Here is an 11,922-nt window from a genome sequence, read left to right as displayed (position 1 = left end):
ACCCTTCAGTGAGATCCACTCTAAACTAGGGGACCCTTCAGTGAGATCCTCCCTAGATTCGTGGACCCTTCAGAGAGATCCACTCTAGACTCGTGGACCCTTCAGTGAGATCCACTCTAGACTCGTGGACCCTTCAGTGAGATCCTCCCTAGACTCGTGGACCCTTCAGTGAGATCCACTCTAGACTCGTGGACCCTTCAGTGAGATCCACTCTAGACTCGTGGACCCTTCAGTGAGATCCTCTAAACTCGGGGACCCTTCAGTGAGATCCACTCTAGACTCGTGGACCCTTCAGTGAGATCCTCCCTAGACTCGTGGACCCTTCAGTGAGATCCACTCTAGACTCGTGGACCCTTCAGTGAGATCCTCTAAACTCGGGGACCCTTCAGTGAGATCCTCCCTAGACTCGTGGACCCTTCAGTGAGATCCACTCTAGACTCGTGGACCCTTCAGTGAGATCCACTCTAGACTCGTGGACCCTTCAGTGAGATCCACTCTAAACTAGGGGACCCTTCAGTGAGATCCTCTCTAGACTCGTGGACCCTTCAGTGAGATCCACTCTAAACTAGGGGACCCTTTAGTGAGATCCTCTCTAGACTCGTGGACCCTTCAGTGAGATCCTCTCTAAACTAGGGAACCCTTCAGTGAGATCCTCTCTAGACTCGTGGACCCTTCAGTGAGATCCACTCTAAACTAGGGGACCCTTCAGTGAGATCCTCTCTAGACTCGTGGACCCTTCAGTGAGATCCACTCTAAACTAGGGAACCCTTCAGTGAGATCCACTCTAGACTCGTGGACCCTTCAGTGAGATCCACTCTAGACTCGTGGACCCTTCAGTGAGATCCACTCTAGACTCGTGGACCCTTCAGTGAGATCCACTCTAAACTAGGGGACCCTTCAGTGAGATCCTCTCTAAACTAGGGGACCCTTCAGTGAGATCCTCTCTAAACTAGGGGACCCTTCAGTGAGATCCTCCCTAGACTCGTGGACCCTTCAGTGAGATCCTCTCTAAACTAGGGGACCCTTCAGTGAGATCCTCTCTAAACTAGGGCACCCTTCAGTGAGATCCTCTCTAAACTAGGGGACCCTTCAGTGAGATCCTCCCTAGACTCGGGGACCCCTCAGTGAGATCCTCTCTAAACTAGGGAACCCTTCAGTGAGATCCTCTCTAAACTAGGGGACCCTTCAGTGAGATCCTCTCTAAACTAGGGGACCCTTCAGTGAGATCCTCCGTAGACTCGGGGACCCCTCAGTGAGATCCTCCAGCCTCTCTAAGCATCATCCTGAAGAGGATCGCAAAGAGTGTTGGAGCACGGACGCAGCCTTGTTTCGCCCCATTGTCAATCGGAATGGATCAGACAGAACGCCGCTGTGTTTCACGTGCCCCGTCTGGCCTTCATGGATCTGCTGCAGCATGGAAAGGACCTATGGGGAACAGCCCAGTCCTGACAATCTTCCAGAGCCCGTTTCGGCTAACCGTATCGAAGGCTTTGGTCACATCAATAAATGCTGCCTAAGCCCCATGTTTTAAGAACGGAGATTGGAAATACCAGATCGTGAATGGTACTTGACTGGACACAAGAGAACATTCATTGGTCAAACACACTGTGTGTGTGTGTGTGTGTGTGTGTGTGTACGTGCGTGCGCGCGCGCGTGTGTGTGTGTGTGTGCGTGCGTGCGTGCGTGCATGTGTATGCATGTATGTTCTTACACACACACACACACACACATATATATATATATATACATACATATGTGTGTGTGTAATATATATATATATATATATATATATATATATATATATATGTGTGTGTGTGTGTGTGTGTGTGTGTGTGTGTGTGTGTGTGTATATATATATATATCAGGTCAGGTCAGGTCAGGGGCATAGCCCTTGCTACTGGTACCATGAAACCCAGTACTACCTGCCGCATGTGAAGCCTCCCAACGACGGACCAGGCGGAGGAGGAAACCTTTCCCAACGGCTGTGAAGGCGGAAGAGGATGACCAAAGGGCAGGGGGGCGTGGTGTGTGGGGGTGGGGGCCTCTTATCCTTGGCTGAAAGCCCTCCAAGGAGACGGAGCTCTGAAGAAAAAACCTGCACCTGCCGAGGCCGTCCTACACGTGGCAGTATCTGCACCTGTGGGACTGTGAGTGTCGGTAGGCGAGAGAGTGGGGAAGAGGCTGCACAACTCCTCACTAAAAAAAGAAAAAAAAAGTCACCTGTGCTGGTCAGGCAACCAGGCTAATGTCGGAACGAGGAGCTAGCCCTTAAACACCCAGCTTTCCCAAGCCCTGCGGCGATGGAGAAGTGGTAACGACGACAGCAGAGAATGCTGCTGGCAGTTCCTAGTCACGACTCTGCACGCAGGCGGCTATGGGGTGATGGTCGTCCGCCGTAAACTGGGGCAGATGCGGCGCCCGTATCCTCCCACAGCGTCAGAGCAGCCCTATTTAGGGACAGCATGCTCTCCCCACATGGGGAAGGGGAGATAAAAGGATCCCTAAACAAAGCCTGCCTCGCCTAGTACCTAGTAGGAAATCGCACCACTTGGACATCCAACGTTCGAAAACAACGGAAGAAAAAAATCAGGAATCATGCCCTGACTCTGGGTGCCTGGAATGTTCGCACCCTTTTAGAAAGAGATGACAGACCAGAAAGGGGTATCACTCACACACACACACACACACACACACACACACACACAACAGCACTCCCCCCCCCCACACACACACAATATACACTCTCACACACACGCACGCACACAGTGGAGTGATGGCCTGGAGGTAACGCGTCCGCCTAGGAAGCAAGAGAATCTAAGGGCGTTGGTTCGAATCACGGCTCAGCCGCCGATATTTTCTCCCCCTCCATTAGACCTTGAGTGGTGGTCTGGACGCTAGTCATTCGGATGAGACGATAAACCGAGGTCCCGTGTGCAGCATGCAATTAGCGCACGTAAAAGAACCCACGGCAACGAAAGGGTTGTTCCTGGCAAAATTATGCAGAAAAATCCCCTTCGATAGAAAGAACAAATAAAACTGCACGCAGGAAAAAATACAAAAAATGGGTGGCGCTGTGGTGTAGCGACGCACTCTCCCTGGGGAGAGCAGCCCGAATTTAACACAGAGAAATCTGTTGTGATAAAAAGGAATACAAATATAAATACACACACGCGAGCGTGGGCGCGCACACAGGCACATACGCACACACACACACACAGAGTTCACAGTAACCAAACGAATATTGCAAACACCAGCAGTTTCCTGCTTCCAGCTGGGGAAATGAACAAAGATGTACAAGAAAGACAATTTATATAAATTTCATTCAGAATGAACAGCAAAAACCAAAAAGAAGTTAACCTCACACAGATACAGACACAGACACACACGTACACACAAACACACACATACGCGCGCGCGAGTGCACACGCGCACGTACGCAAACAACAGTCCATAATGATAATGACTACAAACAGAACACAAACATCCATGATGCTAGTGACTACAAACAGAACAAACAGAACACAACAGTCCATGATGATAGTGGCTACAAACAGAATACAACAGTCCATGATGATAGTGACTACAAACAGAACACAACAGTCCATGATGATAGTGACTACAAACAGAACAGTCACAACAGTCCATGATGATAGTGACTACAAACAGAACAGTCACAACAGTCCATGATGATAGTGACTACAAACAGAACAGTTACAACAGTCCATGATGATAGTGACTACAAACAGAACACAATCACAACAGTCCATGATGATAGTGACTACAAACAGAACACAACAGTCCATGATGATAGTGACTACAAACAGAACACAACAGTCCATGATGATAGTGACTACACCTCTATGCAGCGCCATACATCCAGCATCCTTCACTCCACTAGCTTCAAGTTGATGTCTTCCATCATACACAACTACTACGTGGCCCCTAGACGTCTAGACCATCTTAAATACCATCTCAAACATCAACTCAACACTCTATGCAATAAGTCTCCTTCCTTGTTGATTATTCTAAAGACTCAACATGCCAACCGCCAGCTACACACCTCCTACCTAAGCAGCAGTCCCCCAATCCCAGCTCCCTTAACACAACTCCGATGGACGATAACCTAGTTGTCACAATTCCTGAATCGCTACACCTCACATATGCTCAGCGGCAACTACTCTCAAGGGGTTTGAAATTTGTTCCCCTATAACCTAAAGCCCATAAAACAGACATGATGTTCGACTGCTATCGCTTCTTTAGACGCCTTCGCCTAGCAGCCTTCTTTGCAGTTAACTCCCTACCAAGGACCCCCAGTGCTCCTAATGACATTGCACACATATGTACAAGAGATTCATCGATGACTGTTTTGGAATCTCCACCCTCCCTCAGATATAATTATAATTATGTACAAGAGATTCATCGATGACTGTTTTGGAATCTCCACCCTCCCTCAGATATAATTATGTACAAGAGATTCATCGATGACTGTTTTGGAATCTCCACCCTCCCTCAGATATAATTATGTACAAGAGATTCATCGATGACTGTTTTGGAATCTCCACCCTCCCTAAACCTGAACTGCTGAATTATGTCACCAACTTCCACCCATCCCTCAAATTCACTTACGAGATATCAGACACGTCTCTCCCTTTCTTAGATATCAACATTAGTATCCAGCCTGACTTCCGGTCCCTGCATACCACAGTATATTACAAACCCACAGACTCTTATTCCTACTTACTGTACTCTTCCAGCCACACCCCCACTATGAAAAATAGCATACCCCACTCCCAATATCTACGGCTCCGTCGACTTTGCAGTAGTGATAATGACTTCATCAGAGAGGCAACTACTTTGAACACTTACTTCAGAGCAAAAGGATATCCAGCAGACCTGTTACAACAAGCCCTCCGGCGAGCACAGTCCATCCCTAGACCCCTAGCCCTTACCCCCAAAGTACCTCTGATGCGGATAACCGTTGCGTCTTCACCCTGACCTACCATCCACACAACCTTCCGGTTCGAGACATTCTATACCAAAACTTCAATATCCTACAAGATGACCCAGCACTTAAAAAGATCTTCAGACAACCCCCAATGGCTGCGTATAAAAGAGACAAGAACCTTGGAGACCATTTAGTACGATCTGCCTTCCATCCTACATACCCTTCATCCCCACCAGGCAACTCCATATGCAATAAACCCAAATGCAAAACTTGTACATTCATCAACCCAACCACAGTGGTTCAGGGCCCTTCAGGTAATAAATTCCACATCAAATCACACTTTAATTGCCAAACCCCAAATGTCGTTTATGCCCTTTTCTGCAACCTCTGCCTCAAAATATATATAGGTGAGACTTTCAGAACCCTCAACAACCACTTCAAAGAACACAGGGACAACATACTTGCTAGAAAGACACCCCAGTAGGAAACCACTTCAACTCCAGGCAACACAACCTTTCACATATATCAGTGGCAGCACTTTGGTGCAACAGCCGTGGTGACTGCCCACACAGGAAATTTATGGAAATCCAGATCATCTCCCGCCTTGGCACAGTGCAACCCCATGGAATCAATGTCAGAGACTGACACAAGTTGTAGTCCCTTCTTCTCCCTCCCGTTCCGCTTCCCTCCCATTCCCCCCTCCCCACAGACAACACCCCCCCACCCCCACCCCCTCCTTCCCATCCGCCCTCCTCTCCTTGTGCCCCACCCTCATCTTCCTCCCACCACCACCCTCTCCTCCAACAACACAGCGAGCAGAGCAGAAGTTTCCAGCTATTGAGATGTACTCACCTCTTCAATACAGGCTGCTGAGACCTGCCAACACTTCTTCACCTCTCCACTTGACAAAGAGTTGATGACTCGACACGTCGTTTTCATCTTCATCTTAAGGTACCTTTGATTTTAAACCATTTTTTTTTTTTACCATTTTAACCATGATGATAGTGACTACAAACAGAACACAACAGTCCATGATGATAGTGACTACAAACAGAACATAATCACAACAGTCCATGATGATAATGACTACAAACAGAACATGACAGTCCATGATGATAGTGACTACAAACAGAACACAACAGTCCATGATGATAGTGACTACAAACAGAACACAACAGTCCATGATGATAGTGACTACAAACAGAACACAACAGTCCATGATGATAGTGACTACAAACAGAACATAATCACAACAGTCCATGATGATAGTGACTACAAACAGAACACAACAGTCTATGATAATAGTGACTACAAACAGAACACAACAGTCCATGATGATAGTGACTACAAACAGAACACAACAGTCCATGATGATAATGACTACAAACAGAACACAACAGTCCATGATGATAGTGACTACAAACAGAACACAACAGTCCATGATGATAGTGACTACAAACAGAACACAACAGTCCATGATGATAGTGACTACAAACAGAACACAACAGTCCATGATGATAGTGACTACAAACAGAACACAGTCACAACAGTCCATGATGATAGTGACTACAAACAGAACACAGTCACAACAGTCCATGATGATAGTGACTACAAACAGAACATGACAGTCCATGATGATAGTGACTACAAACAGAACACAACAGTCCATGATGATAGTGACTACAAACAGAACACAATCACAACAGTCCATGATGATAGTGACTACAAACAGAACATAATCACAACAGTCCATGACGATAGTGACTACAAACAGAACACAACAGTCCATGATGATAGTGACTACAAACAGAACACAACAGTCCATGATGATAGTGACTACAAACAGAACACAACAGTCCATGATGATAGTGACTACAAACAGAACACAACAGTCCGTGATGATAGTGACTACAAACAGAACACAACAGTCCATGATGATAGTGACTACAAACAGAACACAGTCACGACGATCCAAGATCATGGCTGTCAGGTCATTCATCTTCTCTGGCCATTAAAAACTGAAGACGAAGCAGATCCGTAAGAAAAATAACACCAGCAACAACAGCAACAACGAAGGGCAGACAACTGACGTCCATAACGATGGCCCAAGCCGAAGAAGTGATTCGCTCCCTTTCTCGTGACATGATTGAAGCTGTCTTCTGTCCCCCTGTCCTCCTGGGCTTCACTGTGCAGCAGACTGCATGTTGACACACACGCTTGCTCCACTCCCGACAGGCCGCAGGGAAGTCAGTGTGCAATAAACGAGCCAAGCGTCCTGTCAGCTGTGCAGTCTGTTTGGCTCCTGATTCACACGCCGAAGAGAATTCCAGTGAAATCTGATCCATTCATGACCTTGACGGTCATTCTGGAGGCATTGTCCATGTACACTGAAGCGTACTGTTTCTTCTGAAACATAGCGACACACAGGGAGACAGACAGGACTGGGTGTTTGTTCTGACACAGAGAGACACATAGGGCTGAGTGTTTGTTCTGACACAGGGAGACAGACAGGACTGGGTGTTTGTTCTGACACAGAGAGACACATAGGGCTGAGTGTTTGTTCTGACACAGAGAGACACATAGGGCTGGGTGTTTGTTCTGACACAGAGAGACACATAGGGCTGAGTGTTTGTTCTGACACAGAGAGACACATAGGGCTGGGTGTTTGTTCTGACACAGAGACACATAGGGCTGGGTGTTTGTTCTGACACAGAGAGACACATAGGGCTGGGTGTTTGTTCTGACACAGAGAGACACATAGTGTTGGGTGTTTGTTCTGACACAGAGAGACACATAGTGTTGGGTGTTTGTTCTGACACAGAGAGACACATAGTGTTGGGTGTTTGTTCTGACACAGAGAGACACATTGGGCTGGGTGTTTGTTCTGACACAGAGACACATAGGGCTGAGTGTTTGTTCTGACACAGAGAGACAGACAGGGCTGAGTGTTTGTTCTGACACATAGTGACACATAGGCCTGGGTGTTTGTTCTGACACAGAGAGACACATAGGGCTCAGTGTTTGTTCTGACACAGAGAGACACATAGGGCTGGGTGTTCGTTCTGACACAGAGAGACACATAGGGCTGGGTGTTTGTTCTGACACAGAGACACATAGGGCTGGGGGTTTGTTCTGACACAGAGAGACACATAGGGCTGGGTGTTTGTTCTGACACAGAGACACATAGGGCTGGGTGTTTGTTCTGACACAGAGAGATACATAGTGCTGGGTGTTTGTTCTGACACAGAGAGACACATAGTGCTGGGTGTTTGTTCTGACACAGAGACACACAGGGTTGGGTGTTTGTTCTGACACAGAGAGACACATTGGGCTGAGTGTTTGTTCTGACACAGAGAGACACATAGGGCTGGGTGTTTGTTCTGACACAGAGAGACATAGGGTTGGGTGTTTGTTCTGACACAGAGAAACACATAAGTCTGGGTGTTTGTTCTGAAACGTAGCGACACTGGGCTGGTTGTTTCTTCTTTTCTTGCGGATGATGGCCTGGTCTTCAAAATTTCGAAAGATGCTCAGGAAAGAACTAAAGCCGTCCAGAAACAACTAAACAATATTGCTCAATGGTGCAAAGACACAGGATCTTCCATCAATCCAGCGAAAGCCCAAACGTTGCTGTGCACCCTCAACAACAGAACCGCGAGCAAATCACCACCACCTGTGTCATTCGACGGGATTCAGATCGAGAAAACTGAATGCCTACGCTACCTAGGAATACACTTCGACAGGATGCTGACCTTCAGAAAACATACGGAAAATACTGCAAAAAGGGCCTTTCAGTCTTAAAAGCAATGGCAACCAAAGGTATTGAACAACGCCACCTCTTTCTGCTATACCAATCACTCGTCCTCAGTGTGATCGACTACGGACTTGGGCTAACAACACCATCTCAAAGCAACCTCCTAAAATTAGAAAGAGTTCAAAATGAAGCTATGAGGCTGATCCTTGGAACAACAAAAGACACGCCCACAGAAACCATGCGATACCTGCTTGACCGTCCTTCAGTGCAGGCCAGAAACAAGTTAGAACAGGTCAAGACCTACTTCAAAGCATTAGAAAACCCTCAAAACCCACTGCATGACGCAGTCAAAGAACCAAAAGGCAGTCGTCTAGGACGAGGAAGATCATGGATGGGGCAAGCAGAAGACACAATCCAGCTAGTATGCCGACTACAAGACCTGAAAGAAACAAAAGAATGGGAGAAAAACCCCGAAAAAGTCAACCATCTATTCAACACAGCCATTTCACCCACTCTAGGAAGACATTGTCGGGAATGGCCAGAGGGAAAAACTGATGCGGAAGTGAAGCTACTCATAGAAGAAAACAGTAAAGAAGAGGACATCATCATATACACAGATGGCTCAGTCACCAAAGACCAATCCGGTTGGGGATTCACTGCGAAACAAAATGGAAAAACAATTAGGGAAGAGAATGCTGCCTACAAAGTCACAACCTCCAGCCTAATGATGGAAGTTGAAGCTGTGACACATGCCCTCCAGTGGCTATCGTCCATCCATTCGCCCGGAAACCAACATGCCATGATTCTAACTGATTCAATGAACCTCATACAGAAAATTGAAAACGGAATGGGAAGCCCAGAGTGGCATAAGGCAATGCGCAACTTTCAGATTAAAAAACTCACATGGTCATACCGCCCTGGACATGCAGGTGTTAAGGGAAATGAGCGAGCTGACAGACTTGCCGGTAACTCAACACCAGCGAGCGGCCTACATCTAGGAAAATCGGAAATCCTCAGAAAAGTCAAAGAATATCGAAAAGAACAGGTACAAGGCCATCACACCATCGATCGCCTCAAAGAAATAAAAGCAGAGAGATGGAGCGGCCGTAAGTCTAACATGAAAGGTAGAGCACGATGCTTTGCAAATCAAACAAATATCGACATCATTTCCAAACCAACATTGCGCAAATTTCTTCAAAACGGAACAGAGTCTCTGTGGGCTTTTCCAAATACAATAGACTGAACAACACACTAGACGCCACGTTCTTGGTATCAGAGATCTTTTCCCATCCCTCTTGCGGCCAATCAGTGGCAGCCTCTGTGCGTGTGTATGTGTGGGTCTGTGTTTTTGAGTGCGTTTGTGCATGCGCGAGGGTGTAAGTGTACACAAGTGTCAGGAGAGTTCTGTGCACGTGCGTATGTGTGTGTGTGTGTGTGTGTGTGTGTGAGGGGGAGGTGGGGGTGCGGAGGGGAGGGGGGTGGGGGGGTAGAGGATGAGCCTAACAGGACATTTGCCACCCGGACAATAACCACCCGGACTTCTGCCACCGGATTTTTACCACCCGGACATTTGCCAACATAGGACATCTGCCACCCTAGGACATTTGCCACCCGGATTTTTACCACCCGGACTTTTACCAACATAGGACATTTGCCACCCTAGGACATCTGCCACCCGGATTTTTACCACCCGGACTTTTACCAACATAGGACATTTGCCACCCTAGGACATCTGCCACCCGGGCCTTTCCACTAGGTTTTGCCGATGAATAAAAATCCGACACCTGTACATTTGCCAGCGTTAATCAATCGCCTACAAAGGCTAACTGATATTTCGCCGAGTCATCATCAGCAAACTTTCAAGACCTGGATGGGCGACTTAATTAAATCTTCATTTGGACAGTGTTGGTCAGAATCTGTCTTAAACTCGGTTGAAAAATTCACAACAGTTAGATGAATAAATTTTTCAAACATGGATTTATTGTAAAACTGAACATCAGTAACAATTTGAATCAAGACATTACGGTAGCCGGCATCATACTGTAATGAAACGGACCTGGTAAAACTGGCAGTTTTCATAAAGATCATGATGCTTCTGTAAGAGAGCAAGAAAAGCCAAAGCCTATTAGTGAAATAAAAAAGACCGCTAAGTGAGTGGGCCAACCACCAAAATATTGTCTGTTTCATATAAAAGGACCATTTTGTCAACTCATTCTGTAATGGATTGAGGGGGTGAACACTTTCGATCCCTTACAGAAGGATCCAGAGTATAATTCAATTGCTCAGCCAAAGACACCAGTATCATTGTCTACCAAACAAAACAGCTTTTGGCATAAGACGTCCAGGCGGCAAATGTCCTGGGGTGGCACTTGTCCTAGGTTGGCAAAAGTCCGGGTGGTAAACATCCGGGTGGCAAATGTCCTGGGGTGGCACATGTCCTATGTTGGCAAAAGTCCGGGTGGTAAACATCCGGGTGGCAAATGTCCTGGGGTGGCACATGTCCTATGTTGGCAAAAGTCCGGGTGGTAAACATCCGGGTGGCAAATGTCCTAGGGTGGTAAAAATCCGGTGGCAGAAGTCCGGGTGGCAAATGTCCGGGTGGCAAATGTCCTAAAATCGAGGATGAGGTATGTGAGTGTATGCATGCTTACACTGTGGGAGCAACAGGATATTGGAACGTGCGGGTGTGTATATATATATCTTTGTATATATATATATGTGTGTGTGGGGTTGGGGGTGGGGGATATGGACGTATATGTGTGTGCTTGTACAAGTAAGTGTTCATATCTGTGTGTGTGTGTGTGTGTGTGTACCCGCGTGTGCCGTGGGAGCTGCGATACGCAGCCTAGAAATGAGTGTGTGGAGGAGGGGGGTAGAGGAGGTGCAGGGTAATGTGTGTGGTGTGTGTGTGTGTGTGTGTTGGGGCTCATGTACGTTTATGTGTATTTGACTGTGCTTTCATATCTGTGAAACTGCATGTTTGGTGCATATCTGTTATGCATGTGTGGGTGTATGTGTGAATGTGTGTCTTCATGTTTTACATTTATTTGCTTATTTATCATCATTGTTGTCTTATTTATTTATTTATTTTATTATTATTATTATTATTACTACTACCTTTTTATATTATAATTATTTATTTATTTATTTATTTATGTACGCTTATCTATTATTTATTCACCTTTTTTTCTCAAGGCCTGACTAGCGCGTTGGGTTACGCTGC

General features: G+C 46.6%; 1 protein-coding gene across 1 annotated transcript in view; it reads right to left on the bottom strand.

Annotated features, from left to right (window-relative positions):
* Nucleotides 1-6,770: 6,770 nt before the first annotated feature.
* Nucleotides 6,771-11,922, bottom strand: part of LOC143287263 (adipolin-like) — a 96,917-nt gene continuing 91,765 nt past the window's right edge. The window contains exon 9 of the mRNA XM_076595210.1: nt 6,771-7,351. Within this exon, the coding sequence (XP_076451325.1) occupies nt 7,253-7,351 (99 nt within the window). The 3' untranslated portion in view covers nt 6,771-7,252. The remainder of the gene's footprint in view (nt 7,352-11,922) is intronic.

Source organism: Babylonia areolata, chromosome 11 (assembly GCF_041734735.1).
Source record: "Babylonia areolata isolate BAREFJ2019XMU chromosome 11, ASM4173473v1, whole genome shotgun sequence".
Taxonomy (NCBI): Eukaryota; Metazoa; Mollusca; class Gastropoda; order Neogastropoda; family Buccinidae; genus Babylonia; species Babylonia areolata.
The sequence above is the reverse complement of the archived record's forward strand: the minus strand, read 5'-3'. Positions and strand labels throughout refer to the sequence as shown.